The 18,934-nt window shown below is 40.7% G+C and overlaps 1 protein-coding gene across 12 annotated transcripts in view; it reads left to right on the plus strand.

The window, feature by feature from the left end:
- The window catches only part of fbn1 (fibrillin 1), a 64,472-nt gene that overhangs the window by 4,993 nt on the left and 40,545 nt on the right, over positions 1–18,934 (plus strand). For 8 of the 12 annotated variants that reach the window (XR_008692955.1, XR_008692954.1, XM_055503522.1 and 5 more), the window contains 29 exons: positions 128–226; positions 578–673; positions 946–1,041; positions 6,410–6,607; positions 7,413–7,538; positions 7,982–8,107; positions 8,348–8,500; positions 8,597–8,899; positions 9,381–9,533; positions 9,614–9,733; positions 9,816–9,941; positions 10,188–10,310; positions 10,798–10,920; positions 11,415–11,567; positions 11,931–11,984; positions 12,063–12,188; positions 12,288–12,413; positions 12,496–12,615; positions 12,727–12,864; positions 12,947–12,997; positions 13,088–13,213; positions 13,327–13,554; positions 13,660–13,785; positions 14,004–14,132; positions 14,743–14,868; positions 15,055–15,180; positions 15,262–15,384; positions 16,051–16,176; positions 16,755–16,880. Coding sequence is in view for 8 of the 12 variants with exons in the window: in XM_055503522.1 (XP_055359497.1) it covers positions 128–226; positions 578–673; positions 946–1,041; positions 6,410–6,607; positions 7,413–7,538; positions 7,982–8,107; positions 8,348–8,500; positions 8,597–8,899; positions 9,381–9,533; positions 9,614–9,733; positions 9,816–9,941; positions 10,188–10,310; positions 10,798–10,920; positions 11,415–11,567; positions 11,931–11,984; positions 12,063–12,188; positions 12,288–12,413; positions 12,496–12,615; positions 12,727–12,864; positions 12,947–12,997; positions 13,088–13,213; positions 13,327–13,554; positions 13,660–13,785; positions 14,004–14,132; positions 14,743–14,868; positions 15,055–15,180; positions 15,262–15,384; positions 16,051–16,176; positions 16,755–16,880 (3,846 nt within the window). In the remaining 4 variants the exon portion in view is untranslated. Of the gene's footprint in view, positions 1–127; positions 227–577; positions 674–945; positions 1,042–4,126; positions 4,200–6,409; positions 6,608–7,412; positions 7,539–7,981; positions 8,108–8,347; positions 8,501–8,596; positions 8,900–9,380; positions 9,534–9,613; positions 9,734–9,815; positions 9,942–10,187; positions 10,311–10,444; positions 10,561–10,797; positions 10,921–11,414; positions 11,568–11,930; positions 11,985–12,062; positions 12,189–12,287; positions 12,414–12,495; positions 12,616–12,726; positions 12,865–12,946; positions 12,998–13,087; positions 13,214–13,326; positions 13,555–13,659; positions 13,786–14,003; positions 14,133–14,742; positions 14,869–15,054; positions 15,181–15,261; positions 15,385–16,050; positions 16,177–16,754; positions 16,881–18,934 lie in introns of those variants that run through there. The other 4 variants (XM_055503520.1, XM_055503521.1, XR_008692956.1 and 1 more) reach the window with 4 other exon arrangements.

The raw sequence follows: 18,934 nt of genomic DNA on the forward strand, positions 1-18,934 counted from the left end.
GATGCATACCTTCTTTTAGTCACAATCGAGACAAATCCTGGGACATACTGTAAATTGAGCACTGGGCTGTTTTTTTATCTTGCATTTGGCATTTTATGTTGCCTGACCCTTTTATTGCCCTTTGCAGCAATCTGCCGGAGTACATGTGGAGATGGTTTCTGCTCTAGACCTAACATGTGCACCTGTCCAAATGGCCAGATATTACCGTCCTGTGGATCCAAGTCAGGTAGTCTAACCCTTTCCCTCCTTGCTCACATCAGCTTATCAAGTTTTATGTGTGTGCAAAAAACACGTTATTTACAAGATTGTGTAAATAGGTGTTTTGAGAAATCTTTGGAACTTTATGAAAACATCTCTTTACATTACTGATATATTTTGCAATCTACTGTAGTTCTTGCTGCGTGTGTTTTTTTGGAGTCCATCACTTGTGTGTGTGTGTGTGTGTGTGTGTGTGTGTGTGTGTGTGTGCTTTGGAATGCATCCACAGTCAACCTCTCCTCAATTACATCTCTTAATTGAATTTTAGCACTGTTCTTTTGTCCACATTCATGTGTGTCTGTACCGTTTTTGCCCACAGTCCAGAACTGTAATATTCGGTGCATGAATGGAGGAACGTGTGCCGAGGACAACTGCCTGTGTCAGAAAGGCTATGTTGGAAACCACTGTGGTCAACGTAAGAATCATTCACAAGACGATTGTGATGCACTTTGACATTATTGTATTTAAGAATCTGTTCGCTCTACATCCTTACATCTTTTTCTTTTAATAAGACAATTTTAGCTATGCTAGCTATACAATTTTAGCTTAGCTATCATTAGCATTTAGCCAGTGACTACACAGTTGTCAAAGCCAAATCTGTTTATCTACAGTATACACATGGACTGTACAATGTGCTGTTCCTACACCTGTATTGACTGGTGTTTGTTTTCTTTATTTGTCCTCCAGCTGTTTGTGAAAATGGCTGTTTAAACGGAGGACGGTGTGTGGCTCCCAACAGATGTGTGTGTACCTATGGCTTCACCGGGGCTCAATGTGAGAGAGGTAACAAACTACTGTGGTCAACGCCATCCTAAGTTACATGGTCTCCGTATTCATTACTGGTGGAGAGTTGCTGTTTTTTTCACTGCCACATGTTGTTTTTTAAAACATTCAACACAACCGTGTTGTGTTGAATGTGTGATTGAAGCTCATTCCTGCTTAGTCATGACACCAGCTCCAGGAATGTGGTTTAGTTTGCATGTGAACCTAAGCTCAGAAATTGCCATTATTTTCCATATCTGTTGTGGGGAATATAACGTCTTTTTAGATGTGTGCTGTTTGTGAGCTGGACACCTCCCAGCCTCCAGTGGTTGCTCTCTGGCATGTGAGAAAAAGGCTCCAAAACATGCAACCTCACATAAACAGATCCGAACATTAGTGAGTAAACTGTGTGTTCACGCGTGTGTGCTGGGAGTCGATGACAGCGATGACCTGTGCAGGTCCTTGTAAAGCTAATATTTGAATTAGACAGCACATCTGCTAATTAGTAACATCCTGTCTTTAACAAGGCCATACTTCAAATTCTGGTCCATCGGGTCTGGCTGAGGGCTTGTCCTCTAGTTTACTGTTGCTTTTTTTTGTTTGTTTTTATACTTAAGCCTAATACAGTACTACACTATCAGCTTGCCTGGTGGGATAGCACCAGGCCTTATCTGCTAAAGCACACTTCTGCATGTTGTGATTTGGTTTTACCACTCCCCTCCTGTGTGTCACAATCACATGGAGGATGACCCAAATGCACAGCACAGACAGGATGTGATCTTAAGTCGATTTATTAATCGAGTTATCGGACAGGCAAAGGTCGGTACACAGGTTAGCACTAATTCCAGCGACAGCACAGACAAGGAGTAGGCAAGAGCAGTCAGTCTCCCGACAAGTATCATACACAGAGGCAAAGTCCAATACAATACCGACAGGGAGCAGGCAAGACGAGGTCAAACACGAATCAAGAATTGATACACGGTTTGACTTGGGTGAGAATGCTGGAGAGTCAAACAGGTAGGTGATCAAACAATCTATCAAACAAGAGTGGTGAGTATTGGTGCTTAATGTCGGAGAGTGATTAATTCAATTCAATTACTGATCGGAAACAGCTGGTGATCACGTGACTGTAAAGCAAAGGCGAACTAAACAGGAACTTAGCAAAGTAAAACAGGAAACCGCAAACAGGCAAGATAATAGTGACCACAATGCTGAGGCATGACACTGTGGAAGCATGGCCAAAGAGTTAATGAAACCTCTGAGGAAACCCATCCAGCCAGCCAGCCAGCCAGTTGTTGTTACCTTGTAACAAAGGCGTACTGTTTGTGTGATCTGTTGGGTTTAGTTGTGTAAGGTGTTATTTTATTTTTAATCACTTTAACCACATTTGGTTTTATAACTTTGATTTGCTGTGTGGCTGAAATAATGCAAACTGGCTTCTGCTACTTTCTTGAATGGTACATTCTTGTTTGCGATATTATCCTGCTATGTGTTAAGTAAGCAAATGTTTTGTTGCAAGTGTATCTGAGAACAGGTTTAGATGAGCAACTTCCTCCTTCATAACAACAGGTTATTGTGACAAATTGCTGTGAGGTATCCATTTGTGTCATGTTTCTCTATGTTTAAACACTGGTAATTAATATTAGGTCAGTCACCAAAAGGGAAAGATAAACAAGCTTGTTTTTGCTTTTTATCAGTATTAATAATTTTTAATTAGCCTCATCCAGGCTTTTGGTTGGGCAACACATGATATTTGAAGATGTCGTGTTAGCTCTTTTGAGGAAGTATTTACCATCTTCTGCGCTATACCTCGGCTTAACGACAGGTAATCTATATTCAGATGTTTAATGTTCATCAAAGATAAAAGCATTCAAAGTTATGACAGTTTATTGTGCCTTATTTGGTTACAGTACATCAAAAGTCAAAAAATAGGACAGTAGATGCTTTGGGTTAAGAGACCTTCAATTTACATGGCTGGTATCTATCGCCTCTCAGGAGAATGGTATTGTGCATGTTCATAAACACAAACATGCACATTATTGTTTGACATTATCACATGAAAGTGAGATTCTACACAAACATTTATGTTTATATCTATTGATGCAGAACACCTAGAAATGTATATTTGTGGCTGCTGCAGAGCTCTGTGAATTTGGGTTATTTGCTGCCAATGTGACTGGAGATCTGCTGTCTAGTGATCCCAGTACCAGGCACATTTGACTCCAGTGAGGCAGCTTGCTATATCAGCATGCTCTTTGTTTACTTATAGATTTGATTTAGGTTGGAATGTGGGCTCGGTGAGATTCAGACACACCACTCCTGATTACATGTAGGGCTCTTGTCCCTACTGCAACGTTTTTCAGCTGTAGTAATAAAGTGGAGCTTTTGACATGATGCCACTGATTTCAATTACAATGGTGCTGAAAGATAGGCCAGGAATGAGACAATACTGAGTTTATGGTGAAGTTGGTCTGGGGGGTTCTTGTCTTCTAGTGCTTTACTGACTCTTTCTTACCAGACTCAGTCCTCACACTGCAAACCTCACTAGATAGATAACCGAGTGTGCTTATGTCCTGTCAGGATGAAAAAATTTGCTGATGGGCCTAAGTGGACGACTTTAATTTTAATTATTGAGGTTAATTCTATATGAGGTATGGGGAAAACAGTCTTGGTACATTTTTTAAAGTTGCTGGATCTAGACAGTGATTTCTGTAATTTGGAGGAAGTTGCTGATGAATGTCTTCCCTAATAGAGATAATTTTATTAGTAAAGTAGTTCATAAAGTCATTACTGCTAAGATTTAAGGTGATAGTAGGCTAAACACAGCTATGACTCTTAGCCTGGCTAACTAACAGTGTTGTTTTGTTTTCCTCAATTAAGAAGGAATAATGTGTTTTTCTAGCAGTACAAAGTGCTTTTTTATATATTATTAAACAGTCCTTCCATGCAATAGAGTTTACATTTATTTTGTTGAAACGCCACTGTCTGTCTAGTTGTCGATCCCTGTGTTTTACAGTACAGGCTGCAGATCTCTGAGTTATACCATGGAGCTCACCTCCTTTAATCCACTGCCTTCTTCTTCCACTGTGTCCAATATTGTACGTAGGGAAGCTGCAACATCATCTACAAGACAATCAACATCTTTAGACTTCTTTCCAGCTGCTGCAAGGTCAATTATGGTAAATTCAAAAGCTAATAAGAAATGGTCAGATAACAGAGGGGTTTGGTGAAAAACTATTAATTTATCAATTTCAATCCCATACTGTATGTCAGGACAAGATGGCGGGTATGGTTAAAACGATGAGTGGGTTCATTTACATGCTGAGTAAAACCAATGTCTGTTAATGAGTTGAAAGTAGTGCTGAGAAGGTTACTGTCAACATCTACAAAGTGCGAAGCTGAGACTCTAAGCCTCCTCGCCTCCAAACCTGCAACTTGCGTTCACTTCTTACAGATACCATTACAATCACTAAAGGAGGAGGAGGATAAACTACACATAAAACACACCAAGCACCGAACAGGGGGAGAGGGGGAAGTCAAAGCAGGAAAGTAAGCTAGCTGCTACGCTTGTAGAGAAAACAATAGATAACTGTGAAGATACAGTAAGCAGGACGTTTAATGAGAAAGGATGCTTGAGTATTACAAGCTTGTTTTGCAACTCTTAACAGTCGCTACCAAATATGAGGAGATAATATTTAGAAAAGAGCGGAGAGTAACGGCGTACACATGTACTGTAGCAGCAGTAAACCTCAATAACCAGAAGTGACGTGATACGCTTACTTTCAATCAGCCAATCCTTGAATCAGATCATCTGATTGAAATGCATGCTTGTGAAGGAATCTCACAACCATGCATGCGCTTGTGTGAATGTATGTGCACATATTATACATTAGTTAAGGCATGTGTACTTATTGTGACCCATACTTAATGATAATGGATATGGAAAAGGATAACAGATGTGTGTTACAGAACTTGTACAGGTAAGTCACATAATATAGATTATATATTATATAGAGTAGACTGAGATAAAAGAAGTGAAAAAAGATGACAACATCACTGCCCTCCCATGTGACAATAAATCAATGATACAATACAATTTGATCTAATATTAGAAAAGAGGTAGACCCTGGACAGGTCCCCAGTCTGTCACAGGCCGAAACACAACGACCTACATTCACATCTATAGCCAGTTAAGTGTCACCAGGTAGCCTGACTGTTTTAAAATGGTCTACAACACCACCAAGTCAAGAAACATGTAGATGTACAGTAGATGTAGAGATGACATAGTATCACCGAGATAGTAGTTAAGTGCTTATTTTACCTCTTGAGCGATGCTAAAGTTGTTGTACTGCGCCACATAATCTGATCTTGAAATGTGTTTACCAAGCAACTTCCAGTATCTCAAATCCTCCATTGGAGTTTGAGTAGGAAGAAGTTTGTATGAGAACGAAGGATGACCCAGTTGTGTTTCACACGGCGCTAGTGCCAGAAGTAGAGAGACCATAGAGGCCATGGTGCACGTGATGGTCTGGGCAAGGCCCGTCCCACATGGGAAATGAACAATGTCTCATTTGTTGTAAATGACTGTGCTGAACTGCTCTCTATCTTTTTTCTTGTTGTCTCTTGTCTGCCACAAAATGAGGAAATGATTTTTGCACATGGAGGTCAGCCAGAATGTTTTGGAAGGGATGAGTTTTTCTCTATTTTCTGTCTCTCCCTATCTGTTCCACATTTTCAAATCCCTATTCAAATCCCCATTTTCAATTGATAAGCTCTGGTGATTTTTGTTAAAACCACAAGGCATATGCAGCTGACAAGTGGTGTTTGGAGAGAAACTAAGGGACAGATGCATTCAAGCTGTGGGATCAATGAAATATTGACACATTTTGTGGACCGTTTTTTTACCAGAAAAATTATTCACCACTATATCATGAGTCATTTTCTCTGTAAAGAGAATAAATAACTAAAAGGTGGTACAAAATGATTTTTTGTACCACTATGATTTTGCCATTGTCTGGATAGTTTTTCTTACCACGGGTCGGTTGGTTTCTTCCACAGCCACCCACACAGATTTAAGAGCTTTTCCAGACTCTTTCCCCCTTTATGCTTTTCCAACACGCACGCACGCACGCACGCACGCACGCACGCACGCACGCACGCACGCACGCACGCACGCACGCACACTATAAAAAAAGCCACGCAGGGCACTCAGGGTGTATTACTCAAGGACACACTTGAGTACAAAGAGGGGGCTCAAACCAGTGACCTTGGCCCTCTACCAAATGAGCTACCAGGCCACTATGTTATTGTCCACTCTGCTATTAATTGGCCACATTTACTGTACAATGATGATTTAATTTGTTGTATTACTTCTGCTTTGCTTCTGCAGATTACAGAACTGGGCCATGTTTTGCTTCTGTGAATAACCAGATGTGTCAAGGTCAGCTCACAGGCATAGTGTGCACAAAGACTTTGTGTTGTGCCACAGTGGGACGGGCATGGGGTCACCCCTGTGAGATGTGCCCAGCCCAGCCGCACCCCTGCCGAAGAGGGTTCATACCAAACCACCGCACTGGGGCATGCCAAGGTAAAATCACAAAGTCTCAGTTTTTTTCCTGTTTTTCGTTGCCTTCCTTTTTTCTCTATTGTCTCTGTCTTTTCTGCCCATTTTAACTCCTTCTCTCTTCTTGTCTGCCTTCATTTCTCTTGATCTGTCATCCATTCGTCTCTACCCACTACCTCATATCCAGAGGATTAGTTCTAATTGGGTTAAATTGGGGTGGGTGACAGTGCCTCTCACATGTCTAAGGAATGCCCACAGACACCCGCTGTGGCACTGGTACTGTCGGAGTCAGTAACACGGGTCAGTGGCAGTGCCATGTTGAAGAGCTTATTTCTTGTAAGATGGCCCTATGCCTCTACAGGGGAGGCAGGCTGGAACCGGGACCTAGAGGAACATGAAGTACTCAGCCTCATGGAGATTTGATATGTAAATTTGTCTGTTTTTTTAAATCAATTTCAATTAATTTTATGAACCTAACTGACAGTGCTTTAGATCAGCTGCCTAATAATTGTGTTCTGTATTTCAACATGAGATATCACACAGGATCACAGTAAATCATTATGCTTGGCTATAGACTTCATGGTTTGCCGGTACCGCTTCCTACAGTATCTTATCTATGGACAAGTTCAGTTTTTCATTTTCCTGCAGGAGACATTCCCCTGTCTTCTTCCGTTCCCCTAGTTTAAATACATGCACATCCAGGCATTCACAGGATTGTTTGTTGGTCTTGTGTTTTGCCCTTTTTTGTAAGATCTTTGATTATGTTCTTTGATGATCTATAAGATCATCAAGCATTAATGTGTAGTTTAAGTATGCTTTGCATGTACAGATGTGGATGAGTGCCAGGCAATCCCAGGCATCTGTCAAGGAGGAAACTGTATCAACACAGTAGGATCTTTTGAATGTAAATGCCCTGCTGGGCACAAGTTCAACGAGGTCTCACAGAAATGTGACGGTAAGAATCATGCTAGCAGCCATCATATTAAAACTGACATTTCAGTTTTTCGCTCTTAGCTTAAATAACAGAGTAGACAAGAAAATTCTGTTTAAAAGTTTCTAGTTAATGATACTGAGTAGAATTCAAAGTCACATCTGTCTGGCTGTTGCAAACTTAATCTCACTTGTGGTCTTTGATTATTACGTTGTGGGAAAGACCACACATAAGTCACTTGAGCCTTCGCTTGAAATAAGTTTAATTAAACTGAAGCTTTTTCAGGAAAAAAAATTCTACAATGTGTTGTTTAACACACTTTGGTGGTTAACGATGCTAACAGAAGAGCAGCTACTTAGGTCCCTAGGATACTGTGACAATGCTGTATTTCCAGCATGTCATTGCCAACATGTGCTCAAATCATTAAAATGTCAAATTTCTCCCGTCCTTTCCTTTGCTCTCTGCAGATCTGAACGAGTGTTCAAACATTCCCGGTGTCTGTGGTGTAGGTGAATGCTCAAATACTGTCGGTAGCTATTTCTGCAAATGTCCTCAAGGCTATTACACCTCTGTAGATGGAACAAGATGCACAGGTGAGTGCTCTGTACAAAGCATAATGTACACTCTTATTTGCTTCACGTCAACACACACACACACACACACACACACACACACACACACACACACACACACACACATATGTACATACATACATTCGATACAACAGCTACACAGTTGTGTGTGAAGGTGCGATATATGTCTGTATATATATGTTGATGTGCAGTAAGAAGCATTTTTAGTTAATTGAATCTATGCTGTGTTGTCTCCCACAGATGCTCGTGGTGGGTATTGCTATTCTAGCTTGCTCAGTGGGCGCTGTGCCAACCAAAACTCACAGCTGTTGACCAAACTGCAGTGCTGCTGTAACAATGGACGTTGCTGGTCTGATGGCTCCACTCCTGAAATGTGCCCCATTCGTGGAACAGGTGAGGCCACTCTCTCTTCAACTTTTGTACTGTATGTGTCCCCATGTCTGAACATGAACCACAAGGATAAAAATTGTTGTGTTCACTTGTTTATAGAAGAGTACCAAAAACTGTGCCTCCAACCTCATGGGAGTGGTGAAGTAGTAGTACCTGGGCAGGTCCCAGGGGTCCCAGACCTACCCGGCATCTACCCTGTACCATATCCTGGTCAAACTCCTGGGCAAGTTCCTGGGCAAATACCTGGAGTGATTCCTGGTCAAATTCCCATTCAGATTCCAGGCCAGGTACCAGGTCAGATTCCAGGACAAATTCCAGGTCAGATTCCAGGACAAATTCCAGGACAAATCCCATTGGAGCCATTTCCAGGACAGTTACCTATACAGCCACTTCCACCTCCTGGTATGTTCCTATTTTCTCTTTGAGCATCACACTCAAGTCATATAAGTTGACTGTCTGATCTGAGTCAGTAAATGTGCAGTACTCCACCTTTTGAATTTAACAATCCACACCCCCTAGCCAATAAGATGCCTGGTAATGGTGGAAAACTGTACTCAGGACCCTTCATTGTTATTTGATTTTTTGCTTTGAATACTTTTTACAGACTATTTCTTCAAAGGAACGTACTGTATTTTGCATTGCAGTTACAGCTTGGCAGAATTTAAGCTTCACTAAAAGAAAAAAGCCAAACAACTACAAAAATATGGTATGGTGCAAATGCCTTTAGCAATTTGCACCACATTGCTTTTAGCAAAGCAATTTAATGCTTTTGCAGACAGCTAAGAGCTTGCTTTTGTATTACTGCTTATCATGTACTACTATACCGTATAAAAAGATGCATTTTGCGTCATTCAGATTTTTATCTATGAAATGCTTCTGTAAGGTCCTGGTGTTATCCAAACCCAGAATATCACCAATATGTGCCAGGCTTTTCGCAACCTTTGCCTGAATGGCAGGTGCATTCCCATGCCAGGTGTTGGATATCGCTGTGAATGCAATATGGGTTTTAGGATTGATGGAAGGGGAGAGTGCATTGGTAAGTACCAACAAACTGCCTTAACACCAAGGTTAAGCTATGAAAAGGTGAAGAAGGTTTTTGTTTGTTTTTTTCTGTAGATAAGGACGAATGTGAGGCCAATCCATGTTCACATGGAGAATGTGTAAACACCCCAGGGTCCTACATATGTCAATGTCCTACTGGATTCCAGTCAACTTCAACCAGAACAGAATGCAGAGGTTACACACGCGTAAACACATAATACTGAAATGCACTTTAAGAAGATGTACTGTATGTGTTATTGTGCAATTTGCCTGCCAGATCTGGACGAGTGCGTGGCCAATGGTCGAATCTGCAACAACGGCCGCTGTGTAAACACAGAGGGCAGCTTTCACTGTGTCTGCAATGCGGGATTTGAAATTACAGCAGACGGCAAAAACTGTAAAGGTCTGTCAGATTCTGTTTACCATTAATGTAGGATGAACAGTTTTTAAGGATGACTTCCTAGAATATGTGCATTGTTTATGTTTTAAGGACAGTGTATCTGTTAGAGACTTCTATTTCTTTCACATTTTATGTAACCCACTGAGTCTATAAGAACTGAAAGTCATGTTTCTACCCAAGAGCAAATTACTTTTCACCTCGGCCTTTTTCTGCAACTGTATAATCAAGGTTGTTTTTGTTCTTCTAAAGACCAAGATGAATGTCTGATCAGGAACATGTGCCTTAATGGACTGTGTATCAATGAAGATGGCAGCTTCAAATGCATCTGTAAACCTGGATTCCTACTTGACAGCAGTGGTCGCATGTGTGTAGGTATGTTTCATCTCATGTTCACTTGTTACTGAACCATAATACGCTTGGTGTCAAATACTGTAGTCTTGTGACATGTATTTTCAGCTAGCTTGGAAAGTGACTACACTTACTGACATGTAAGCATTTCTATTAAGTGGGTTTTAGCAAGGGCAAGAAATCCTCCTAAAAGAAAAACCCATCATCATCCTTGGGAGGCAAGCTACATGTAGAAATGTGGGAAGCTGGGGCCATGCAAACTCCACACAGAAAGGCACGTGTTCCGCCCCAGGAATCAAACCCCAGCACTCACTGCACCACCGTGCCGCCCTCTTTTGAAGATAAATGCACTGTAACATGCAAGGAATATATGACATGACACAGATAAAATATTATTGCCATTGCCAAACATTAAATCCAGTGGAAAGAATAAAATGAATGCAACTGTGCAGCAATTTTTAGATATTACACATTTCAACATTAAGTCTGCATACCATGTATTTTTTTACAGACATTGACGAGTGTAAAACTCCAGGCATGTGTATGAATGGCCATTGCGTCAACACAGAGGGTTCCTTTCGCTGTGACTGCATGGCTGGAATGGCGGTGGGCCTGGATGGTCGGGTCTGTGTTGGTACGTAAATGTACAGTAGCTGTAGCCTTAATTCTCACATAAACTTGGCCTTAATGACCTCTAATCCTGATTTTGTCTGAATTAGATTACTGTGTGCACACTGAACCAGAATACCTGTAACAGGGATTGTATGAAATAATCGTCACTTAATGTTACAAAGCTGAATGATAAATGTATTATTACCTTGGATCCATTTAGTAAATGCCCTCCTTCCTCCTCCTTAAACTGGCAATAAGATTGCACTATTATTGCCAATGAAGTTTTACTGCCTTATTATTATTATAAGCGTTGAGGCCATTGTGTGTTTGCTGAAAGTATGGAAATTCTGTTGTTAGGTCTGAGTGATTTTTGTCAGGATGATATCAGTGTAGGAAAATGCCTCAAATACCTGGCTATTATGGAAGGAGACCAGCCATTTCTGCCCATGTTGTTAAACATTCCATCTGTCACTATGTCTCTTCTTGAGCTTTTCTGTTTGTTTTGTTTTGTCTAAGACACACATATGCGCAGTTCATGTTATGGTGGCTACAAGCGTGGGCAGTGTGTGAGGCCTCTATTTGGTGCTGTGACCAAGTCGGAATGTTGCTGTGCTAGCACGGAGTTTGCCTATGGAGAGCCCTGCCAGCCTTGCCCACCACAAAACTCTGGTATGGACATTGAAGTCACATCACCTTTTACTTATACGGAGACTTCTGCCGCACACACTTATGCACAGAGCTAAACACATCTATTAGGAGCAAAATGACAACATCAAATGCTCAATGTTTTCTCATACACCAGATTGGATATCATGAATAAAAGACACACAGTACGTGGTCTAGGCAGTTCTCAATTGTCCTGCCAATTAAAGTTTTATATAAAAAATGCCAAATGCCATTAAGGCCAGGGTTTTATAGATATGGAGACTAAATGAGAATGTTTGAAACTGATAATGATGTGATATTAAATGTCTTGTTGAGATTTTTGGGATTTCTCTTTTATTTCATATTCATTTGGCCTTTTTGTTGCAGCTGAGTTCCTGGCATTGTGCCCAAGTGGTATTGGCATAACTAGCGATGCACGAGGTAATGCACACAAGCTTGTTTTTAAGCTTGATTTAATTTATGCTCCTATATTCAAGGATTCATTCTTTGCCTTACTAGATATTAATGAGTGTGCACTTGACCCTGACATCTGTCAGAATGGAGTTTGTGAAAATATGCTTAGGACATACAAGTGCACCTGCAATGAAGGCTTTGAGGTAGACCTGACTGGCAAAAGCTGTGTCGGTAGGTTCCTATAATGCCTTACTGTATCTTTGACTAAAAGGTCCTGTGTTGACTTAGGGTCTGTAAAGTCATTACTTCTTTTTCTCTGTTTTTTCTCAGATATTGACGAATGTTTGACAAACAGATTGCTGTGTGAAAATGGTCTTTGCAGAAACACACCAGGTAGTTTTACCTGCCAGTGTCCAAAAGGATTCCACTTCGATCCAGAGACAGATGTCTGCGAGGGTCAGAGACCTTTTTATTCAGTTGCACACTAAACATTTGCTTTGTAAGAAAAAATGTTTTAAAAAAGTTTTTTTTTTTACAGATGTGGATGAGTGTCTTTCTAGTCCCTGTATTAATGGAGATTGTATAAACAGCCAAGGATCTTTTGTGTGTTTGTGTTCAATGGGCAGTTCACTGGACAGCTCTGGAATGGAGTGTGTAGGTGAGCACTGTGTCCTTTGACTTTTATGTCATTGTTGTCAAATAACTGATAACTAAGTAGAGACCAGTGCTTTTATTTAATGTAATTAAAATGTAAATGTGTCACAAACAGAAACTACTAAAAGCACCTGCTGGCTGAAGATGGTCAATAGTCGCTGTGAGGTCAACATCAATGGGGCTACGTTGAAGTCACACTGCTGTGCTACACTGGGAGAGGCCTGGAATAGTCCATGTGCTAAATGTGAAAAGGGTAAGATGATCAACATGAACTTTGGGATGCTACCAGGAAAGCTGTATTGATGGAAATTATATTGTGTGGACTTGTTTTTCAGATCCAATCTGTGGTAAAGGCTTCGCTAGAGTGAGAGGAAATGTCTGTGAAGGTACAACCATCTTGGATTCCTCATTTTAGCCTTACTGGAATAGTGTTAATACGAAACACTTGAACAATTCTTTTCTCTGCTGATTCTCAGATGTGGATGAGTGTCAAGTGTTTCCTGGAGTGTGTATCAATGGAAAGTGTGTCAACACACCAGGTTCCTTTTTTTGTCAGTGCCCTCAAGGAATGACTGTTGATGTCAGTGGCAGAACTTGCATCGGTGGGTACTACATAGATTCTCTATGTTCAGTGGGGTGATTGTGATATTTGATTGTCATGTTTGCATCTCATAATGTATACCATGTATCATAAACATGTGTCTGTGACCTCCAGACCTTCGTACAGAGCATTGCTACCTCACCCATGAGGATGAACGCTGTGGGACTCCTATCCAAGGGAAACACCGCGTAGATGCTTGCTGTTGCTCAGTTGGCATGGCCTGGGGCCCTGAATGTGATGAATGTCCAGAGAAAGGCACCCCAGAATACGCCCAGCTCTGTCCTCGGGGCCCAGGCTTCTCGCATAGGGGTGACATCATCAATGGGCGACCCTTCCTCAAAGGTACTGTACCTTAACCGTACAGGAGACACAGTGGTAGTAGTAGTAGTAGTACTGTAGTAGTGGTAGATGCTTATCTAGTTTTTATTCCTCTGCTTTTTATCTTAGATATAAATGAGTGCAGAATGATAAACACTCTGTGCTCCAATGGGAGGTGCAGAAACACCATCGGCAGCTTCCGTTGTCGCTGTGATAATGGATATGCTCTGGACTCTGATGAGAGGAACTGCACTGGTAAGTAGTTCTGAAAGGTTTGGCTGATTACTTTAGTTCTTTAGTTAGATTAGTTTAATTCATACATCAACAAAGACATTATCATTAATTAATTAATTAATTATTATTATTATTAATAAAATAATTGTTGATTCTATATTCTTAATCGTGTGTTTGCTGGTGTTTCTCATCAACGTATTATATTAATTAAACTAGAGTTGATCATGTCTTTCTTATAGACATAGATGAGTGCCACATCTCTCCAGATCTGTGTGGGCAGGGAAGGTGTGTCAACACACCAGGAGATTTTGAATGCGAGTGCTTTGAAGGTTATGAAAGTGGGTTCATGATGATGAAAAACTGCATGGGTAAGTAAGAGTCCTCTGAGCCCAGACACTTGCAAATGCTAAAAGAAAAATAATATGAATCACTTTGTTAGCCCCATGTAAAGTAATGTGGGTTGTTTACATGCAGACAACACTTGCCTACAAACCAGTTCAGTCTGTTAAGACGAGAGTCAAATACTTACAGTACTCTTGCTCAAACACCCTGTTAAACCTGTAGAATTTAAGTGTGGTGTGTTTTGCCAGATTTTACAACTCTTAAAATACAAAATAAAGAAGGTTTGGCCAATTTTAATCCAGCCTTTTCCATGTGCCCTTCTGGACCGTAAGATGAGGGCCAACAGGCCAACAATAATAAGTGACAGTATCTCTTACTTACAGGCCAACTTTAACATACAGTAGACTTGCATGGTGGTACTGACTGTGATTATCACTGTTGCCCTAAAGGGCAGAATAACCTAGATCCAGATCTGTTTTCCCTGTTCTCTCCCACAGTCTAAAACTGGTGACCTGCCCACGATGTGCTATAGTTTGCATCTTGTCTAATGCCATCTGCAATGCCCTAATACATATATAAACTAAATAAGTAACACTGTTGTGTACTGTTATGTGTGCTGCACTTCTTATTATTCAGACATTGATGAGTGTGAGAGGAATCCTCTGTTGTGTCGTGGGGGTGACTGTGTTAACACGGAGGGCAGTTTCCAGTGTGTTTGCCCTGAAGGACATGAGATTGCGCCTGATGGGTCGGCCTGTCTGGGTGAGTCATTAGGCGGCCAAGATAATTGGCTCATTGGCTTAAGTGTAGACCATTTTTAATATCTATTATTGGTATTATTAGATGCTACAGTATGCTATGCAATGCTATACTAATTTAAGGGACCCAAACATGGGGGTGATGTATTCAGCTTCACCTCTGTAAGAGTTTTATACATATTCTTTACAGATATTAATGAATGTGAGTTGAGTGACAGACTGTGCAGGAATGGCAAATGTGTCAACATGATTGGCAGCTACCAGTGTACCTGTGATACAGGATACAAATCGGCTGAAAACAGACTGGAATGTGTTGGTACGTGGTTAACATGCAACTGTTTTCCTACAAATGCAGTGTCTATATCATATATATTACAGTACGTCTTTTGCCTCGCAGACATTGATGAGTGTACCATTGAGAATGGTGGATGTGAGACCTTTTGCACCAACTCTGAGGGAAGCTATGAGTGTAGCTGCCACAGTGGATTTGCCCTGATGCCTGATCTCAGAACCTGCACTGGTAAGTAGCTGTTTAAAATAATCTGTCATTCTGTTGATTTTTCTCTCTTTTTGTATGTAAAGTGTAAAGTTTAAGCCACTTCTAAAATTCTTGTGTACATTTTGTTTAATTTGGGTGTTTTTTATTTTGTCTATACATTGCATAGATGGTTGCATAATGCCACATCTAAGGTTGTTGTAGGCAGACATACTCTAAGGGGTTAACACTAGGAATAAAGGAGCACATCTAAAAATGCTTGTGGAGTAAAAAGGCACTGATGGCGCAAAGAAAATATTTAATAGACACCTACACTGGTCTACATAGATAAAATCTATATCTAAAAATTGTTGTGTACAGGTGTACCTAATGTAGTGATCATGCAGTGAATATATTAAAAGCTGGTTAAATAAACTCTAGATGTCACAGGTGAGCAAAAAAAATCAAAAGCAAGCACAACAAAATGTCCTGTCAGAAGGATGTAAGTGAAAGGATGGTGAGTCAGTACAGGGCTGAGATATGTATATGCGTGTTGTTTTGTCAAATGCAGTCAGTGTAAGATGAAGAATGGATAGGATACGAAGATAATCCCAGGTTAACCAGAAGCACCAGTGAATATATTAAAGGCTGATTAAATAAGCTCTAGATGTCTGGATTTTTATTTGTGATCTGCTTTTAATCTTTAATCAGACATTGACGAGTGTGAGGAGAGTCCTGACATCTGTGACGGAGGCCAATGTACCAACACCCCAGGGACATACCAGTGTTTATGCTTTGACGGGTTCATGTCATCTGAGGATATGAAAACCTGTTTGGGTAACATATGTAAATTACTATGTCAAACATAAAACATCGGTGCTATATTCTCTGCCGTTCACGCATATTAAATCTCAGGTCATCTGAAAGATTAATAGAAACAATGTACAGTAATGGTGATCCTAAACATTATCTAAGATGAGTAATGAGAATACGACTAATTATTAAATGTTTGTCAGAGAACTGAGAGAGTGAACGTTGTGTTAGTTTGGTTGGGCAGGAGGAATGCCTGACATTTAAATGTCTGGTTCCATTGAATGAGAAAATACAACCCTGACATCAGTGATAAAAGGACTTCGGACATATTCTCCTATTCTTGTACTTACAGTATAAAGAAAATGTAATTCATGTGTAATTCATTTTGTGTAATCATGTGTAATTCAGTAGTTAAAAATGTGTAATTCATCGGTGATCCACCTTCATGGTGGTGACTCCACCACCTTGCTACAGCTTGTTAAAACATGTTTGTTTGACCAAATCAACAAATTATAAATTTTGTTATTCGTCTGTCTGAAGTCTAGTGCATTAACATTCTTTCTCCTTCTCTGTTTTCACTCTGCCCTTATCTCCCTGTCTAGATGTTGATGAGTGTGAGCTGAATCCGAACATTTGTCTTAGTGGGAACTGTGAGAACACCAAGGGATCCTTTATCTGTCACTGTGACCTTGGTTACTCAGTGCGCAAGGGAACCACAGGCTGCACAGGTGAGCAAAACAACGCACAAGAAAGCGCATTTCTTTCTGTAACAAAATGTCCTGTCAGAGGGATGGAAGTGAAAGGATGGTGAGTCAGTAGAGGGCTGAGGTATGTTTGTATGTTGTTTTGTCAAATGCAGTCAGTGTAAGAAAAAAACAGAGGTGAGAATTGAAAGGTACAGTAGGAAGATAATGCCCGGTTAACCATGTTGGGGCAATGTGAGGGTGGTTGTATTGCCAAATGAATTAGTAACACCACCTGGTCTCAAAAAGGCTGAGTTTGATTAACCTCACACAGGTTTGCACCAATTATGTTGGGGATATGCGAGGAGCACAAATTATAATAATTGGATTTTTAGCTCTTGAGTGGAGATACCAATTATGTTTATAATTTAGATTCACAAATTTTGGTTATTAGCTTAAATATATATATAACTATATGACAAAGTCTATAGTTTGGTAAGTGAAACACTTAACTATTATTGATTTAATAATTATTAATGGAATTAATAATCACTTAATTTACGGGGCACCACCCTGTTTCCAGGGACCAATAACCAATTTGGAATAGCCAATACAGTCTCAATTGTATTTAAGTAGGTTGAAGGATGAGCTTCGTACCATAGCCGACTCAATTCACCAGTGCTGTAAAACCATATACAAATAATCACAGACAACAACCAGTTAAATTATGAACGCTTTATTAAACAATTAATATTAACTCTAGTGTCAACACTATCTTGAATAAGTCAGCAAATCGCAACCTACTTTTATAGTGTGTTCGTCTGGACGTACTGTATGTGTATGCGCGTTACTTGAGATAAGAGGGGTGTGTGTGTGTGTGTGTGTGTGTGTGCGTGTGTGCGTGTGTGCGTGCGTGCGTGAGAGAGAGAGAGAGAGAGAGAGAGAGAGAGAAAGGAGGAGGTAGAGTGAGCCCCTTTTTAGGGGGGTGATGAGGTGGGACAGCTGCACCTCACAGGGAAAGAAGCGAGTAAAGAAGTGTGAAGTGGGACTAGCGTCAATAAGACTTGCGATCACACAAACACGTGGGCCTATATCCGTTGATATAGTCACATGATCGCGGAAGCGTGCAGTGGTTGAATCGTGCGCTTGGCGTGGTCGCAGCAGAAACAGAGCACCGCACAGTACCACAATAAAGCACTTAAGCTAGCGCAATCACAAATTACAGCACTTCAATGTGCACCTCTTAGAATCACGCAGATCTATAACCGCGTTACAGTCACGTGATCGCGGAAATGCACAGTGATCAGATCGCGTGTGCAGGAAAAGAAACAACACAACAATAAACAATTACTGATACCTTAAAAGTTCTACTCTGCTCAGACCTAAGAATGCCTCTGCCTTACTGCGTAATCCTGGTGAGGAGATCCGACGTTGCTTGCATGCTTGCGCTATTGCAGTCCGGTCCGGCCCAGGTGATTTGTTGGATTAATTGGATTTGTTTTCTCATCCTAAACCTAAATTATAAACAAATTTGGGAATGAGGGCTAGTTAGGAATTTGGCCAGTAATCTTATCTGGCCTTCTGTTTGTGAGACACATTGTCACCAGCAGTACGTCATATGCAATACTCTCAAATGCAAATAGGTGACTGGCTAGTTTGCCTATGCCCTGCCCTCACTCACACTCACTCAAATACACAAACTAAGGCTGTATACTGTACACTCTCCTGTTCCTCGTCTATTGCAGTTGAAATGCCCATACAGTGTTTTTCAGAACTCTTGTGTTGCACTGAAGCAGACTGTTCTGATTCACACACTTGGAATTTCAGTCTCAAAATATCAGGAAATCAGGACGATAATTTCTCTCAGGCAGGCCGGATGTCTTGTTCCAGACAAGTGAACAAACACGCTACTCTTTGTGGAACAGATTCCCTTTCATCATATTCAGACAAAAACACACGCAAGCACACTGGCAGATGTGTAATGCCTTTTTATCATTGTGAGAAACGGAGCAGATAGGTAGAATGACACCAGTGGATTTTTCCAAAATAATGCAATTTATTTAAGGGAAGGAAAAAGAAACAAAATACAACAGAATACC

This window comes from Betta splendens, chromosome 16, assembly GCF_900634795.4.
Source record: "Betta splendens chromosome 16, fBetSpl5.4, whole genome shotgun sequence".
Taxonomy (NCBI): domain Eukaryota; kingdom Metazoa; phylum Chordata; class Actinopteri; order Anabantiformes; family Osphronemidae; genus Betta; species Betta splendens.